The following is a 19,481-nucleotide window of genomic DNA, read 5'->3' as shown; positions in this document are numbered from 1 at the left end:
GCTGGCCAAGACAACCAGGTTGAATGTCCTGTTGAGAAAATAGAACTGAATCTTACCTTCCCACATCCAGCCAGGTGTGCTGATGCAGACACTTATTTATTCCAAGACACGGTTCCTTTTATATTCTCTGTTCAAACTCTTACCTTTGTAAAAATAATTACGTATAAATTGGCAGAATTTAAGGTAGTTTTAATTTCTTTAGAAGTGTATTAATGAGGGCTGGGGAGAACAGTGGCTCTGTCAATGAGACTGTTCATGTCTCTAACCACGTATTCTAATTTTAATGAAAAAGCCCTTGAGATTTTTTTGTTTACTAGCATTTTTACAGTGTTCAATATGCAGCCTTGGAAAATGCTAAGCAAGAGGGAAACTATTTACCACCCAGTCCATCAGTGTGGTGAACAGTGGCAGAACCCGAGGGAATGGCCTGAAGTTGTGTCAGAGGAGGTTTAGGTTGGATATTACAAAGAGGTTCTTCCCCCAGAGGGTGGTTGGGCACTGAACAGGCTCCCCAGGACACACAGAGCTCCAGGAGCATTTGGATACTCTCAGGGTGTGACTCTTGGGGATGGTCCTGTGTAGGGCTAAGGGTTGGATTTGATGGTCCTCGTGGGTCCTTTCCAACTCAGCATATTCTGTGATTCTGTGATAAATAGTTTTTATCTGATTGCAATTAATTAATGTGAATAACATAGAGTGCTTTCTACCCAGCATCAAAACTTGGAGTATAAACACTGGTAGGTGTCCAGTCAGCAAGGAAGAGAAGAAATACCAGAGTACCATGGTAAAATACCAGGCCAGGAGAACACTTGGGGCTTTGTGTACAGGTTCTCCTTAGTGCAAGCACTGGGAAAGGGGAATTCCATGAGGAACATGCAGCACACGGGATGCTGTGTGTGATTTCCATGGTTGATGTCCCAGACTGTGGCTGCAGGAAGGGCAGGAAAACTGTAACATGTTCCTCCTTCTCCTGAGGGAACTCAGGTCTAACAAGGGTGATTATATGTGTTCTTTAAACTCAGCCCAACCTCTGGAAGGGCCCAGCAGCAATGACAGAGTCAACATGTCAACACAAAGGGAATGTTTGCACATATCAGAGCCTATATTTGCATATAGACCATCCTGTAGTTGTCTTTTCTTTAATCCAGCCCATTACTGGGGAGCAGAGACTCCCCACATCTATTGTCTGCTGCTGATAGAGGGTTTGAGTGAGATGAGTGTGGTTGTTGTATTCCTGGCACCTCTGAGTGTGGAATAATAGCAGAGTGATTAAATGGTCTAAAATAAGCAAAAGAAGTTGCATAATAATTGATGCTTTCACATTGAAGTGAAAGATTTCTGTGGTGCTGTTTAATTGTGAGGAACAACTGAGGGTTCCCCCCCCCAAAAAAAAAAAAAAGAAAAAGAAAAAGAAATTACATACCTTGGTCCAGAAGGAAAGCTGAAACATAGCTTGTGTTTTAAAAAGGAAAGTGTGATTTAAGAATGTTTGACAGCAAGTATTTTCTTTGGGACATTGTGATTCTTGTTCTTGCCTGCTATTAAAAATTATTGTAGTACTTTATGCTTCTAGCACAGCTGACATGGAAAATTATTCTTTTCCCAAACCATGAGCATCTAGTGAGTAGCTGCTGCAGATCAACATGCCTCTCTGTTTCAAAGGGATTATACTCAGGGAAATATATTTTGGCTGGTAAAAATCAGTGTAGGGGTACTGACTTGAGTGCTTTATATATTTTATGTGGTTTTTCTTTAGAATACTGAATATTTGCTCTCTTCCCTCCACTTATTTTTGGCAGAAGCCTAACTAACAATAATAATTTAAGGGGAAATATCTCCAGCTAAACCCAAGCTTCAGTCACTGTTCTGTCCTAGGGATTGGTGATCTCTGCCCAAGGAGAAATTCTTATTAATAACATTCTTATATAAGGAAGCTCCCTTGAGTGGTGTTATTATATATCCAAGAGCCAAGATGCATTTGTGTGTTCAGTGAGGGCGTGAGCAGTCAGCAAATAGTTTTTCTCTGCAGTTTTCTAATATTTCTCAAAGGCAAGCTTGTCACCACAGCATGGCTGGCAGCCTTCTCCAAAATGATATGAATTCAATGGCAACTTTAAATCCTAATTTGTGTGCCAGTCAAAACTGGTAATTTTACCTAGACTGTTGGAAACAGTTCCTGTATTTCCATGTAACATTAATAACCACATATATCAGTCCTACAGTTATGTCAGCATTAGGAAGAATGAAAGTCCTGATTCTGTATATCCTATGTATTAAATAGTTACAGATTTCCTCATGATGGCAAACAAATATCTCTGGCCAGGGAACCTATTTGTAACAAGCACTTTAGAGCAATTTCTTTTTTTTTTTTTTTATTTAATGGCTGCTGCTGAAGGAGAAAATTTAGTCTTCCTTTTCCTTCCAGACGTACCTATGTCTCCCATGGGTAGTAAATAGATATTGATTTTCTTCATAACAGAAGTACATTATTACAGTGATTAAACTGTAGACCTTCCTTTATGATATAAAAAAATAAAATTGGAAATTGGTGAGCTAAAGAGGATTTATGTTACAAAATTATTTGGGGTTTTGTATTCATCAAACTGTAATTCAAACTCTAAATGCAAAGCCCCTGTGCATATTGCCCTTTTTATGCAGCGGCAATTGGCATATAAAACAAATGCTGATATTATAATTATCAAAGCATTATATCTATTAGAGCTGTTAGTAGTCACATTACTTCATTTTTTAATTTTACATTTGTCAAAATCCTGACAAGCATACTCTGGGATAATGTTAGATTCAATATTGAGATTGTTACTCAACAAGAACATTGATTATGTCTTAATAGGACACATTCAGTATGCATTATATGCAATTATCATCTTAAATGAACACAAGCATTTATTTAGCATGCACTGAAAATATTTAAATCCTAAGAATTTTTCTTTCCGGTTAGCATTATATTATAAAGTCATTAGTACAAATATGATATGGCAGCACACCACTGATACAGTATTATGCATGAATACATAATTTATAAACAGAATTATAAATAGAAGTGTTGAGGCATTTTTGCATCACTACAGAAATACTAATATCCACGAAATAGTAAGAAAACTCTTCATTGATAATTAATATTAAGATAGGCCTGAAAGGATACTTGAAACCCTTGTAAGGATTTTGAATGTTCTGTATGTTATTTGCTTCCCAAACATTGTTTTGATCTTAGCAACTGAGCATTTTCTGTGAATTTGGGAATTTCTATTCTCCTCAAGTTATTTTTTGGATGAGGCCTGAGCACTAAATGAAGGTTTGGGTGCTGTGATACTGAGTGTGCCCTCTTTGGGATGTGCAATTCCTGAGTGTCTCACAGTGACAGGAGAGCACTGCAGGAAAACCTTGTGTTAGGTGCTTCACAGGGGACACCCAGCCAGGAGGGAACTCTGGAGAGATGGGTTCTGGAGTCCTGCTCTTGACAAACTTGTAATCATCCAAGTAGTTCCACTGGTTTCCATCTTGCATTTTGGGTCCCACTGTACTGACAATGATGTAAATTCCAGTGGAATTTAAAAATAAATCCTACAGCCTACAGGTGATAGAACAGCCAGAACCAAGACTTAGGCTTGGACTGTTGCTGCTGGTGGTGTGAAATACAAGCCAGGGCTTGCTTCTCTTCAGTCACTGATAGTTTTTTATTGTATCTGTAGAAAATATTAGAAGATTCAAACCCAGCAGAAAACCATCATTGTCTGCTTTCATTCAGCATTACCTGAAAGAACTCCCCGGGTTTGTTCCACCCGTGTGTGTCTGCACTGAACTATTTCCCTCTGTTGGGATTAGATCCTGCTGGCTTTGGCAGGAAACTGAACCCTGGAAAAGTGCCTTTTCTGGCCTCTCCTTGTTTTCTGGTGCTGAACCAGTTATGTCAGGGCAGCAGGGGAGGGAAATCTGGTTGGAATGTTAACACTGGTGGGAATGGCAGTGGGTGGACATTTGAAGCAAAGCACTCAGGACACAGCTCACCTCCTTGGCAAAGCACACATTTTGGAAGGGTCACCCCTGCCATGGCTAAATGACAAGAGTGAAAATTTATGGGGAAAGGAATGGCTCTCCTGCTGTAGTTATACAAACCCTCCCAACAGTGTTACACTCCACGAAGTCACGGTTGATGAATAATAAGCCACACAAACAGTACCTTGATGTTCATTAATTAAAATAATCTATTTTCCTTTTTAGCTGTAGGTCCCACTCGTTGAGGGTTGGGCTGTATTTCTATGGCCAATATTTCACTATCCAAATGGTACTGGATTGTTCTTGTAGGAGTCTGCTTCAGAGTTTAGGTCACTTAGCAGCAGGTCTGGGTTAAGTGATAGGCAGTGACAAGGTGGGACAAGAGTCTGAGCCACAGGGGGGGTCCCAAATGCTGCCAGTTTTGGGTGCTGCATTTACCCCTCCCCTGCAGGGAGAGGAGGGGATGGAGATGGCAGGGAGAGAGAAAGTGAAGGAAGGCTCCACTGCTCCTATCCAGGAGCACTCATTCCTCACAGGATGGGAGCAAAAACAGGGAAAAGACCGTGCTGGGGTAAAAGATGTGAGCCTTGGGAAAAGGGAAAAGATGAGGAGGTGCCATGAGAGCTTTTAGTGCAGCCCCAGCCCCTGGGGAGGGCCCAGCACGGACCCTCCACTGAGGCATCAGCTGAGGGAGGGGGTTGGTGGGAGCACAGGGATCCAGGCTCTGTCCACAGATCCTGGGATTTACCAGCACCCTGGTAAATCACACAGACCCAAATAATTGCTACGAGTGCCTGAATTAGCTGGGCTAAAAGTACAAGAATTGCTAAAAAGTCCTTTACATGGTATCTCCTGGTGTGAAGAGAGCATCTGATGGGAACCTGCCTCTGCTCTGGGGTTTGGGTCTGTGAGGAGCTGCTTTCTCTAACAAAGCAAATATTTGGGGACAGCACTAGACGTAGGAAGTGCTGCATAGCAGGGAAGTGTGAAGTATTAGTAATGATATGAAATACTACTCAAAATTCAAGGTTTTCCACATTTCATTGTGAGCTTGAACATTGGACTCCTGTCACAGACATTTCTGCTGCAGTACATGCAATTTCTAGAATAAATGGGCTGGCTTTCAGTAGAAAATGGGACAGTTTTCAAAGGAAAAAAGGCCAATTTGTGAGTAAAAATGGGCCTCTTTCTGAGCAAAGAGACTTATAAACATGAAGTGATAAATGGCTTTGCAAGTTTTCCATACAATAATAACAATTTCCTAATCAATGTAAAAGTTGCAGGTAAGGGAGGCGAGAGGAGCTTCACTGAGGTTTTAATACACTGAATGCATTTTAGAAAATAAATATATGAAAACAGTAAATTTTGTTCCACTCTGTAATGTGAGTTTGTGTTGGAGACATGTCCACAATATTTCTTTGCGTGTATTTTTATGATGCTATAAATCAAATTCCTGTTCTTGGTTTGCTGCCTTCTGAGATGAATTTCATGAAATAATGTTGCAAGACTTAAGGAAATACATTTTTTAGGATCCCATGTGTGGCAGTGGCATCTGATTTTCTAGTAGTCCATACGTCTTTAGAACAAAATACATCTTCTGGCTTGACTTATTGATTTTACATGTAAATATATTGCTTCATAATAGCTGATCTGATGAGCAACTCGTGGGGTTGCTTCTCTCGTGGCCTGAAAATGCTTCAAAATCTGAGGAGCTGGGATCTCCTTCTTACACATGCTCCAAAAAAAGATGGTGTGATGTGGCCAGGAAAACACATGATGCAGAATGCACTATTTAGGGAATGCTTTCAAACCACTTGGCTACAGAGATTGTGTGACCTGGGAGGTCGCTTTGCCGAGCTGTCTCCCCGCTAATTCCCTGGAAAAGCGTTAGATAAAGGACACAGGATGAGCGATGCCAAAGGTGTGCATCCTGGTTCTTGCAGACGCAGTTGGCTCAGGGATCTGCTCTGACATCATTCTGTCGCTTCCCCCCAAGGATCCAGAGGAGGTTTTGTTGTTCAGGGGAGGTTTGAATAAACGTTCCTGAGCACATGAGATGTTCTTACAGTTTTAAAGGTGACTGGAGCACTTCCCAGCTGTGCCCTCTGCTGATGGTGCAGCACACATGGCCTTAGGGCAGATGGTCCCATATCAGGCAGCCATACAAAATCCATTTTAATGAGGTGCCCAGCCTTGTCTCCAGTGAATCCATGTCAGCACTCCCTTCGAGTTCCATGGGAGCAGGTTCTGATGCTGATAATTGCCCCCTTTGGTGGAGCTGTTACTGACCCACGGTCCAGCTTGCAAACAGATGTGCTTTGATCTCTCATGTGAGGGAGGAGAATTCCAAATGCTGTCACATTCCCATCGCAGAATGGTGACCACAGGTGGTTTTATATTTTTCCAAGTTAAGGCTGTTTTGGGGGGAGGAAATTAAGGGTGGCTTTTGCTCTGGCCCTGTGCTGTCTGGTTCCACAGCAGGGAGGCAGCCAGGCAGGTACCCATGGCACCAGAATCAGAGATCTTCCACGTCAGTCATTGATGTTACTCTGTGCGTTTGCTTTGGGCAACAACTGCCAGTCCCTGCCCATTTTAGAAACTGCTTTTTTGTTTCTTCCAGTGAAGCAAACTTAGATTACCAGTCTAAATGCTAATACACAGAATGAATGGGATTTAATAGAGTGAATTTATATGTAGATTGTGACATTAGTATTTAATTACATACCCATCATAACACTGATGAAGCAAGCTGCTAAATATTGGTGCACTGGAGGTAGAGCTTACTTGTAAAGAGCAAGGATATTTTAATTTCTTGCCTCTTTCCTAATCTTCTTAAATAACAGGATAAATTAGGTACTGTTTACCAATATTCACCTTCAAGCTGTATTGCAAATGAGGGCTGCAGAGTAGCAGCTGAAGCTCCTGCAAAGCTGTGCTGCTGTTTTGGTAAAACACTGTGATAACAGATCTGTTTCTATGCTATGTTTTATCAGGCCAAATAAAGTTTGAGAATTTTAAAATTTATTATTTTAATATGAATTAAAAGTAGTATGTTATTTGTGTGAGGGGGTTTTTTTTAACCCTTCTTTTTCTGTTCTTTTTTTTTTCAGACCATGGAAAGCCCAAAATATGAGCTGGTTATAGAAGCCAAGGATATGGGGGGTCTTGATGTGGGACTGACTGGCACAGCAACTGCCACTATTCTTATTGACGACAAAAATGACCATCCACCAGAATTTACCAAGAAGGAGGTAAGAGTTTGCCATCTGTGCTCTACAAAACAGTGCAAGCAATTGTAATTAACTCGTTTCTAAATATAAAACTGTTCCTTAAGGAAAGGAAAGGCTTCCAGACGTGTTTTTAGCTCAGTGTGACAGACTTTCCCGGAGCTGCTCTTTTCTGGTTTTTTACCTCAGTAAATCTGTATGCATCGTTTCCAAATCAAAGTGCAACCACCAGGTAACAATTTGTGTCAAGGGATGCCGTTCAGAAGTTGACTGGCAGGGTGAAAAACTGTAAAATAAATTTACTGGTGGTAACTTTCTCCTTTTTCTCCTACAGGGGAAAATAACAAGTTCTCTTTCCCTACATTCTAGCTCAGGGCTTCCATGGTCAGGACCAGGGGTGAAAGCAACACGTTTTTTCCCTGTCTCCAGCACTTCCCCTGTGAGCCAGCAAGGGTTGGGAGTTCTGTAATTAAAACCCTAGTCCTGAAAGCTTTAAATTTAACCTGCAGGTAGAATTTGCACTGAAAGTTGTTTCCCTGCAAATTGAATTCCACTGAAGAATGCTGGAAAGTCTGATAAAACCCAAACCAGAGGTATTCCCTGACTACAGGGGATGTAATAATAGTGCCATAGCAACTCAGGCAAAACATCTGCCAAATTTCATGCCCTCCTCACACTGTTCCCTTCCTTCCCCTACATTTATTATTAGTCTGATTTTTTTTCTTTCTTTTTTTTTTTTTTACTTCTGGTACCTGGAGGGAATGGGAAAGTTTCAAAAGTTTTACTTCGTTTGGATTTTGCTGTAAAAGTTTTCTGGGGCTCTGCAGATTTTTAAGGAATATTCCCAAAAGATGAGAAGTAAGCATGAGGGATGCTGATTTGAAGGTAATTGTGGAAAAAGAAAAGGAAAGCCTGTAGAATTCTTGTAGAAGGCTGTAGAAGTCTTGCTTTTTTTTCCTTGAGGTTTTACCTTTTCAAAATTTTTTTTTGCTGGCCCAATATTAGCAACTGACAACAGATTATTTTGAAAAAAATTACTGCTATTTTATTTGAATGATTATTATAAATGCAAAGTGAATACCAAATTAAAGCATGGCAGAGAAGGGTTATTAAAAACAAAAAAAAAGGAAGAAGAAATTAGAAACAATGACAATTTTGCCAAGAGGAATATTAATTTTCACTAATCAGTGGCAATAGTTGTAATTACTTCAGTCAAATGCTTTGGCAAGACTGTTTCAGTCACCTAAAAAGTATTATGGAGAGCCTGATCCAAATCTTTTAAGTACAGAGGTGACAATTAAGTGACTTTGATCAAGCACTTAATTCCCTTAGAATTAAACTTTAGATAAGGTTTTTATCTAAACCTGACCTCTGTTTCCTGACAACCAATACTTAAAATATGTTTAAAATACTGTATTATTTAGCCTTCCTGGACATAACAATGTCTGAGACAACTCAGTGTATTTAGAAATAGGAATTTATTGGATTAATGAATATTGATAGCAATTCATGAGAGCCACAGTCCACCTACTTGAATTTCCACAATTGGAGTTTCTTCTCTTGGAGCAATCTTTCTGTGTATCTTTCAAGAGAATTCTTTTCAAGAAATCTTTCTATAATTTTATGTCCTATTTGATTTAGTAGTTTGGTAATTTGGGCAAGCATGTTAAAAACCTTGTGTGTTTGCTTAGGCACAAGTGTACTGTTAGTATCTATTTCTGTGGAAATTAATGTTTATAAATGAAATGTTTATAAATTCAGTTGTCAGTGACAGTAAAAGGGTCTCTGTACCCTTGAAATGTTGAGGAATTTTAGCATAGAAATAAAATAGGTGTGAGGAGGCAGCACTATCTAGTTTTCTTTCTGGTCTTAGACATTCTTCTTGCAGTTTATAGTTTCCATAGAGACATATATGTATATACATATTTTATGGTTTGGCATGGGTTTGAACCTTTCACTATTTAGAGATGTTAATGACCTCAGAAATCTTTCCTCTGCCTTGCTAGGTGATATTCTTATTCCATGAATAAGGCAAGAAAAATCTATCTTTAGATGTATGATGCCAGGCCCTTTTAGAAACAGATGCTTTATATAAAAGAAATAGTGTAAGAGGTGTCTATTAATTGAGCCAGTGACACTTCATTTGGTTTATTGCCTTAAGTGCTTAGTTATTGTATTTTAATACCAGTTGTATACCACAGGCTGCAATACTATTGATTTGGATTAGAGTTGAAAGGAGAAGGCACATTCTACAAGATAACTTTTGAAGTGGGAAGCTCAACTTCAGTAAACCTGAAGGTTTGATTTCAGAGTGCATTTTCTTCTCTTTGGCTGCTTTAGGCCTGGGTTCTTATGGTATTGACATGTTTTCCCAGCCAGTTTCCTTCTCTCTAAAGATCTTTTTTCTCAACATGTTTTTCCCTTTTATTAAACAAACACTTATTTACTGCTCTGTGTTTCCATCTGACAGCATAATTTCTACATACAATAGCTCTGCCTTTATTTATCATGTGCAGTTGATGTAGCTCATTTAAACCAAGTTTTCAATGTGTTCTCTTCCTCTGTCTGCACAGGGGCCAAATTCATTCCTGATTTGACACAGTGAAAGGAATGAAATCAGGAGAGTTGGATTTGCTCAAAAGTCTGGACCCTGTGTAGGTCCAACACTGGGTACCCCAGAGAGTGCAGTAATTGGTGTTTTGAATCTTATTAAAGATACATATGATTACAATACAACAGAAGTTTAGTGATTTTACACATCCTTCTCCAACGTTGAAAATTTCTATATTTCTATATATTTCTATTTCCAAGAACTCTTATATGTGCCAAGAGATATCTGCTTCCTCAGTGCAAGGCAATCTCTCTCTCTCCCACTTTTTTCCTCAGAAACAAAGTTATGAATCTACCCCTAAGCAATGACACACTCTGTGTACTGCTTACTGTGTCTATTCTTTGGAGACTGGGTTCTTAAACACTTATTAAAAGTGCTTAATAACAGGCTTTATTTGAGTTTTTTAGAAAGAATCATAGAATCCCAGAATGGTTTGGATTGGAAGGGACCTTAAAGCTCATCTAGTTCTACCCCCTGCCCTGGGCAGGGACACCTTCCAGTATCCCAGGTAGCTCCAAACCTCACCCAACCTGGCCTTGAACACTTCCAGGAACGGGGCAGCCACAGCTTCTCTGGGCAACCTGTCCCAGGGCCTCCCCACCCTCACAGGGAAGAATTTCTTCCTAATATCCAACATAAACCTGCCCTACTTTAGCTGAAGGCCATTCTCCCTTGTTCCAGCACTACCTTCTCATATAAAAGAGTCCCTTGGCAGCTTTCTCATAATCCCTGTTTAAACACTGGAAGGGGTTCTGAGCTTCCCAGAGCCTTCCCTTCCCCAGGCTGAACAGCCCCAGCTCTCTCAGACTGCCTTCACAGGAGAGGTGTTCCAGCCCTCTGATCAACTTGGTGGCCTCCTTAGGGCTCACTCCAACACATCCACACCTCTCTTGGGTTGGGAAAGGCCTAAACACCCCTTTGTTGCTGTGCCTGGTTCGGCAGCAGCTTCTCCTGGATTTCTGTAGGTCTTGTTGGAAGAAGGGGATGTTTCAGGTGGTTGTTGTTTCAGGACACAATCCCAGAAGAAGCTGAGCAGCCTGGCTGTGATCCAGCACAGCACTTCCATTAACTCCAGAGGAGCACTTTAAGCCCATGAGGCTGTCAGTGTGTGTCAGGCACTTGGATGGGTTAATATCTGAGACACTGCTCTGTGGGATTCAGCCCAGTTAATTATTTTGTTACTGCCCCATCACTCTACACACTCCCAAAATATCTGCCTTGTCCTATTTCACATATACCTTACAGCTAATAATGGGCTTGAGCAGTGTAAAAATCCATTCAGGTGTGCAAACAGTATCCTGTTCCCTCCAGGGGGTTAAATAATTTCATCCTTAATGCCTAAAAGAGCAATGTTTTAAGAGTTCCTCCAAAAATCCCAGGTGAAGTAAAAAGGTCTACCTGTTAAAAGGTCACAGTGGCTGGGATATTGTGCCAAATTTAAATTATAGAGACTGAAAATAGAGATGCTTGTAAAGTTAGTGGCCCCTTTTTAAAATTTACAACCCTATTTCTATAATAGGAAAGAGTTTTCAAATTAATTTTGCGAATTATTACCGAATGCAGCATTTTGTATCGCAAAGAACAATTTGGCCTTTCCTTTCCAGCAGGTCAAATTTTGTTCAGCAGCAAAGGATTACTTATGTGTGGGTAAGGAATGAAGCAGAGCAAGGAGCAGGAGTTGATCATTCTGGAAAATCTGATCCCTGGCCTGCATACTGCAGGATATCCCAGCTAGGTGGGAATGACAGACTGAGGGAACATTAATGGTGCTGAGTCTTGTTTTTATACCTAGAGCATTAACAAAAATGAGAATTGTTTTCTTGTGTCCCTGTGACAATGGGTGACAGCCAACTGTAGTGTTGTGTGCCTGCAAACCAATCATTTTAGCCTATAGTTATATGGTATATATTGCAGTGTCCCTGTGGTTGTAGCGGGATGGAAAATTAGCACTGTGGCATCTGCTGAAAGCCACGAGCAGGCAAATACTCCTCTTGTATCTGTTCCTGTAGGTTCTGCCCAGATGTTCCCTAAGACCTAGGGGAGAAAGGAAAAAAACATTGTTTTAACATGAGAAAGATATGGACTTGACCCCCTCCTGTCTATTCTTCCTCCTCCAAAGGAATAGTCCAATGAATCCTTCTTATGCCACTCAGACTGCAGAGTATATGCTCAAAAATGAGATTCTTCTGAATATATTTGCCTTTTTATTCTGTCCTGTATTTTTAAATCTTCCATTTTAGCTCTTTAATACGTTACTTTTTCCTTAATAGCAGATATATTGTCTTTCCTTAGCAAATGCTACCAGGCACTGGAGAGAAGAATGCAGTGATGTGGCTTAAGGGGATGATTTTTCTACAGTCCCCCTTGTTCTTGCATCTCTCCTTTGCCACAGATTTGGGACAGCAGCCCATCCCTAGTCATGCATTGAAAAGTGGGACTTGTCAGAGTGTTCTCACTTGCATATAAGAAAGAGAGACCTTGTTTGTTCAGGGAATAGTCATTCTTGACACAATTCCTCTTTGTACCACTTCCATCCTCACCTTCAGTTTTCATCCATTTCTGGGACAAAGAAATGCAAAATACAAATAATTCTGTCACATCAGGGAGAATAAGAACAGGGAAAATATGTTTTCCTGGTATAGATTTTTTTGAATCTATGTTCTTAGAAATGACTTTTCCAGATAAATGAAGAAGCTTACCTCCTGTGAACAGAATAAAATTCGTGTAATTTGACAAAACATTACCACAGTGAGATTTGAGATATACTAGTGCTGAGTCTTAAGTGAAAAATATGATTTTCTCACATTTTGAATACCAACTGATAAATGGTTTATAAAAGGGTAATAAATGACTAATGTGTGCTTTAATAAATGATTCATCAGTTCCTACAGAGACCTGTAAGTGAATAGGTTGCTTGTCACCATGATTTATGATGACTTCCAGCACTGTCTTCTGACTCAGTTGTGTTACCCACTGGGGCAAACCAGCCCCTGGAGGACAATATGTATCTCCTTCTGCTCGTGGTTCAAAGAGGATATGAGACTTTCACAGCACCATCTGGAGAGATTTATTTTTCAGCTCAGGCTGTTGAGAAACAGGCTTGTAGCTCTGAAAGTCCCTGCCTTAATTCTTGGGATTGGCTAAACCATATTGAGGAGCAAAAACTGAGCTAAAGGCAATTGTAAGGTTACTCCAGGCTCTTCTTTCCACACTTCTTTTACAAAAACGTCTCCCTCAGACATGATACTCTTATTTTCTCTGGTAGACACACCTTACCAACGCAGACCAGATTTGTCCATTCACTTGGCACGTTTAAAAACCAATCTCACTTCCCCTTTTTGTGTGCTCTGAAAGTCAACCCTGGTCCTTAGGTTGTCTTACAAGGAAAATTTTTGCCATTTGGGATCCCTAATTGATCTTATTCCTTTCTCTGTGGGTCTTGCCATTGAACTGGAGCTGGATTCTTCCCATGTCACGTAGTGTTCTCTCCTGCTGGATGTTGGAAGGGCAGACGACTGAGCTGAGGTGCTTGAGCAGCAAAAGCAGATCTGAGCAGATGAGAAGAAGCCATTGCCAGCTGACAGTTAAGAAAAAGAGTTTTACTCTGGCCTAAATGTTATAGGAACCTGAAATTCTGAAATTCTAGCAGCCTGTTCAAACTGGAGCAGACAGTCAGATTTGTCACGAGAAATAGTTTTGTGGAAGGGCTAAAACCATTTCGGCAAAATCACACGAACAAAATGCATATTGGAATCTCCATTTGGCTCCTGTTTCTGGGCTGTGAGACAGTTTACATGCAGAGAAATCAGAATTCACACAGAAACTCAACAGAGCAGGGCAAAGCCTCTGCAGCTGTTGGTAAACTTTGGCATAAAGAGCAGCTTCATGATGGCTGGGGATCACCAGAGAGGAGCTCTTTGGCCATTCCTTGTTTTTTCTAGAGTTGTAAATACAACTAGAAAAGGCTCCTGGAGCGTGTCTTAACCTTCAGATACCGCTTACACCAGAGAGATATTTGCACTGACCTTTTCACTCAGCTTTACTTCCACTTCATACTCCTGCAGCAGTTCACTACCACACTTGACAACCCTCTAAGTGCCCAAAAGTCTCCTGGAAAACAAATGAAAGATGTTCCCTGGTATGTTTTTCATATGTGAAAGGCAGAATTCGAGGATGATTTCTCTGGTCATGGAAAATAGAGGAAATGGGATCAAGGCAAGATTGCTGTTTCTCTGTCACCTTTGTGAGGTACCTGTCTCACCTGTTCTTGAAACATCCAGACATCAAAAATTGAAGGGTTTCTCAGGCTAATCCTGCACAAATCTGAAGAATGAAAGTTTCTGCATTCCTGCATAGCCTGAGCTTGATTTCCTTTGCTAGAACTTAAAATCATTTCATCTTATGTTACCCTCAAAGTTATGGAGGACAGATTATGCCCTTGATACCTTTCTTAATTCTTGTATAATGACAATTCATGAAGAAGAAACACGGATCTCAGGATATATTGTCTGTTTCTTTAAATGAATAACTCTTGTGTTAAAGCCATTATGCTCATGGGGTTTTTTTCCCCTAAAATATTAACGTAACTATTGTTTTGATGAAAATACAAGAGATCAAGTTTATCCAACCTATGTTCTTCTATGTTCAAGATGAGGCAAAGATGTAGGTGTATATTTGTTTCTGCTAGAGTCCATTTGCCAAGTATCTGTTAATTTAGTTTAGAGAATAACTATTAGTCAATTGAAAAGGTATTTATTAAATATATTTGAAAGGAAACAAGGATCTAAATAGTGGCAAATATTTTATTTTCCAAATGAAGACTGAGCATTGTGTTGTCACTGCAAAAATGAGACAATATTTGAAATTTTCAGTAAAGTTTTATTGACTTTTATGACCATTTCTTCATGGTTTATAATTGGTCATTAGTCTAACTCATGTTGTAGTCCAAGGCATTCAGAGTTTCCTTAGTTGTCATGACTTACAGAGTAAGCAGTTCAGGAATCTAAAAATCTAATTAACAGAATTTTAGAAACCCCCCTATTTTTTTCCCCAAATAATTTTAAATATCAAAGATAAAAAAGAAGAAGAGCTTAGTGGACTTAAAAAAATAGCTGTAAAGACATCCAGTGTCCACTGGAGTTTAAAAAACTGGGCTTAGGAGCACAGATTGCTTTGACTCTCAGTGTAATTACGATTCTAAATGTCTGTCTCCCTTCTAAACACTCTCAAATAATCTGGAAAAATGCCCATGATCAAGAAGAATGTTTATTAACATTTCTGATTTGTGTTGTGGTGGTACCAAACTAGGGACATCTGGAAGACTTATTTAAGCATTCTGGCTATCTGGGTAATGAAATTACCTTTTTATTATTTTTTTTTTTAATTCTTCTTTATTACTGTGTGTCAGTTTTATCAGAATTAGCTGGTTTGAGGATTGTCATGTTGCGGGAAGTGCTCAGCACCCCTCAGGTTTGAATTGCCAATGACCTTAAAAACAAACACTCTGCTGTAGCGCTACAAGAAGAGAATAATTTCAGAGGAAGAAAAACAAATAGGATTATTCTGTGCATTGACTGAAACAAAGGGCTGTTCAGTAAAAAAAAAAAAGCCAAACCAACAGCGTTTGGAAGACCAGTGTCTCCTGTACTCATCCAGGTTCATACTGTGCACATAATGATCTGTGTTCTGTCAGTGAGCAATCTGTATAACCACTGCAAGCACTTTGTTCAAGAACTTTTGCAAAATATGTTTAAGGCTGAGTCCATCCACTTATCCCATAATTAGGGCTGGATCCTCTGCATAGCAGTAGGCAGCAGACTTTGACATTTATCTTTGCTTCTGAGGGGCGAGTTCGTTGCTTTGTTTCCCTCCACCAAGGTCATGAAATACATGAAGTTGTCTGTTTAATCTCCAGATAAACGCATTTCAGTGGTACATAAAACAACAGAGTGACTGCTTTATAAGCTGAGAGCAGCTGAGAAACACTTGTACAATACAGGAAGGGTTCTGTGAATAGAAATGATCATTCAAACAGTGTGAAATTGGGGAGGAACACAAAGGCACTGCACTGCTCCTCCAGATCTGATTTGCTTCCCAGCACTCTTGCTCCAAGCATGCTCACATAGTAAACTTGTATTTTTGCCAGCCCTTTTACTTTCTTTTTTTTTGTTTTTCCCTTTGTCACTGTTCCTTTCCTGCCCTTCATTTATTTCATTGATTTCTTATAATCAGCTGATCTGAGCCATCCTGATGCAAACTCCTGGGTGAGTCCCTGCCTTTTGTAAGCCTTTGGTTCTGCTTGGAAGGTCAGCAGCAACTCAGTGGTAATAACAGCAATTCTCACTGCAGCTGGTAAATTCTCACCACAAAACCGTTCCAATGCTGACTATCCTCTGAAGAATTCTTCCATCTGCTTCTGCTAACAGCAAATATCCAAACACTGTGAGCAACAGAAAAGCCATAAACCCACAATTTATTGCTCTCTTCTACAAGAAGTGAAGGTTAATATGCTTCCTCAGTGTGGTCTATGAAGTGTGAACTTTACGATAGATATTAAGGTCAGAATTACAAAGTAAACAGGAGCAGGAAGAGTTTTGAGTACATGTAGCACAAATACGTTTGGGGAAGGAGCTGGAGAGTAGAAATTAAAAAGGAAGGAAGGCTCTTGAGAGAAGCACAAGCTAAACAAAGATAATGTAATGTCTCCAGACCTAGTCTTGGACCACTTATTTGGGGAAGCTGTATAAACATAATTATTGGCAGTCACTGCCAGGAGTGGCTATGTGATTTTCCAATTAGAGAAAAAACCTGCCAGCTGGAATTTTGCAGTTGCCTTCAAATCAAATTAGGACTGCTTTCTAGAGATTTCAATTTTAATGTAAATTTTAAAATCGGTGTCTTTTACCTGATTTTTTTTTCCTCTGAATGTGGTGCTGAAGCCCCCCCATGGACATTTCCTTTGGTTTCACTCTTCTCCAAGAGTGTTTTTAACATGCACCACAGTAACTGTCCAAGGAGCTCAAGCTTCAACACTGAGTGCAGGCAGGTGACACCCAGACTTCCAAGAAACTTCACATGATTACTTTCAGATTAAAATATGAGAGAACCCATCAATCTCAAATTAACTTTGGGGTTCTCTTTTGGGAGACCTCATTTGACTTTGTGACATCCAGTTGTCCAAACTGTGTGGATACCCCGTGATTTCTGTATGAGGTGTTCACTGCAGAGTGACTCCCAAATCATGGTTGTCTCATTCATAGCATCATGGATTGGTTTGAGTTGGAAGGGACCTTAAAGAAATCTAGCTCCATGTGCCATGGGCAGGGACACCTTTCACTAGCCCAGGTTGCTCCAAGCCCCATCCAACCTGGCCTTGAACATTTCCAGGGATGGGGCAGCCACAGCTTCTCTGGGCAACCTGTACCAGGGCCTCTCCACCCTCACAGAGAAGAATTTCTTCCTAATATCCAATATAATCTACCCTCCTTCATCTTAAAGCCATTCAGCCAGGACAATAATTGGTGGTCAGGTAGAGGGGAACAGATGCCGGGTGTTCCTCTGGTGGTGCAGCCAGCAAAAATTCTCTGTGGCTTGAAGGACTTTCTGTTTCATGTACATAAAGGATCACAGTCCCTCATGTGAAATATTAACAGAAATACCAAAATCTCCTTGTCTGACACAGCACAGCTGATTTGAGGAGTAACAAATACAGGAATTTTTAGACGTGTTGCAAAATATCGCTCTAATCCCGTGAGTTAAGAAACCCACACTGTTAATGTGCCTCCAGCATCTGTGGGAGCTCTATTTTAAAAGTAGGATTAAACAAGATAACACACTATAGATCTTAACATATTCAATTTGCAGCAGACAAAACCCTATTTAATACCAATTACACAATATGTGTGAACTGGTATTATAGTTGCAGTTTATATGAGCAGAGGGAATTTATAAAGCTGAAGTCTATTCATTCAAAAATAATAGTTATAGAACTGCTTGGGTCATTCCACTAGAATGGAATGAGTTTTGTGATCAGTTTATCAATTCCTTCACTGACAAGTGAGATTTTAAGATTTTTCTCAGCAACACTAAAACTGATTTGGCTACTACAAAATTTTCTAACCATCTGTGCACACGAATCAAAATGTCAGGATTATTTAGACAAAATATCTTTTTTCCTGCTGCTCTGAACCACTAAAATGGTGAACCGACAAAACTCACCAGCTGAAAGGAGCTGTGGGTTTGTTCAAGGAAAATTTTTTTAGCAAGTGCCTGTGAAAGATTCTCATTTGGAAAGCAATAAAATTGTGTAGGGCTGATTTCCTCCTGAACTTACTGGAATGAAAACGGTGTTGATACACGTAAGAAAAAGCAGATTAGGGGGTTCATACAGAACTCCCTGCAGTTATAGTCTCAGTTGAGGAAAATGGTTCAGGAGTGTAATTTATTCATATCCTTGTACTTTCTACTTTGGCTTGTTTCCAGGACTTGTTTGCCTTGGAGTTCCAGATGCTTATTTGCTTAAAGGGTAGCCCTTTCTCCAGCCGTCTGTCTAACAGTCACTTAATATTTATTTGTTTTTACAAATGTTTTCCCCTGTGTTCTCAGTCCATATGTCACAAAAAGAGTATAATCCCAACTCTACATGGAGTATTGATATTATCCTTTCTTTCCAATTCTAGACTTTGACATGAGCATGAAAAACCCCTGAATCTCAGTTGTTTTCCTGACCCTGTGTTTCCCTCCAACACAACTGCTCTACAGCCAGTCCTTTGCAGTTTATATTCTAACTCCTCTTCTCCTCTTGATGCAGCTTTTACAGAGGTGTTTTTGTTCACTTCTCTGCATATTGTGGAAGATTTCTTCCAGCTAACTACTTGTGAGATCTGCTTGATATTTAATTTGCCCAGTGCTGAAATTTATCCTTCAAAATCCCTTCTGCCTGCTTCAAAATCGTCTTTTTTCAAAACAAAACAACCCACCCCAACCCCCTGAACCAAACAGCAAACTCTCATCTGTTGGCTTTTCTCCCTTTTGAGTCTATTCTTTAGTCAGCAGCCTGTAAGGAGCCTTCTCTGAATTTCCATAATCAACTTTAAATATCCTTCCTCTCCAAACTCCTCGAGTCTGTCCTCTGACTCTCAGAGCCTGAACATCTCACGTTCCTCAAACCCCTCTCTGCTCCTCTTTCCAGTCCCTGCTTCAGAACTACCAAGATAAACTTCAGTGGCATATCCATTAACTTCAGTGACATATCCATTGACTCCTTTCTGCTCAGTGTGATGTCCCCTTTCTCTCTGCTCTTATTTCCATCACTTTCTCTGCTGTCTTTTTATACAGAAAACTTTTCTTCTAGTTTTTCATAAAAACCTCTTTCTGACCTCTGTCATCTCACAATCCTCTTTCTGTCCCCAAGATTTTGCCCCTTTAGGGTTATTTCTGGAAGACCTTCCTTTTTCCATTCCTTGATACTTTCCCTCAGGGAATTCTCCTTCATCCCCTTGCTCCCTGCTTCCTTTGGGAAGCACCCTTTTGTTTTCATGAATTGACTGTTTGCTTATGACTCACAGAATTCCATGTACACTCTTTGCCTGCCTTCTATAAATCGAGTGCCATCACTGTCTCCTTCCACA

At 40.1% G+C, this 19,481-nt stretch overlaps 1 protein-coding gene across 3 annotated transcripts in view; it reads left to right on the top strand.

Annotated features, from left to right (window-relative positions):
• CDH13 (cadherin 13) overlaps positions 1 to 19,481 on the top strand; it is a 449,115-nt gene that overhangs the window by 352,724 nt on the left and 76,910 nt on the right. For all 3 annotated transcript variants that reach the window (XM_017820998.1, XM_017821000.1, XM_017820997.1), the window contains one exon: positions 7,125 to 7,265. In XM_017820998.1, coding sequence (XP_017676487.1) covers positions 7,125 to 7,265 — 141 coding nt within the window. The remainder of the gene's footprint in view (positions 1 to 7,124; positions 7,266 to 19,481) is intronic.

This window comes from Lepidothrix coronata, unplaced genomic scaffold, assembly GCF_001604755.1.
Source record: "Lepidothrix coronata isolate B3197 unplaced genomic scaffold, Lepidothrix_coronata-1.0 Scaffold87, whole genome shotgun sequence".
NCBI classification, from domain to species: Eukaryota; Metazoa; Chordata; class Aves; order Passeriformes; family Pipridae; genus Lepidothrix; species Lepidothrix coronata.
Note: the sequence above shows the minus strand (reverse complement) of the source record. Positions and strands in the feature narration are given on the sequence as shown.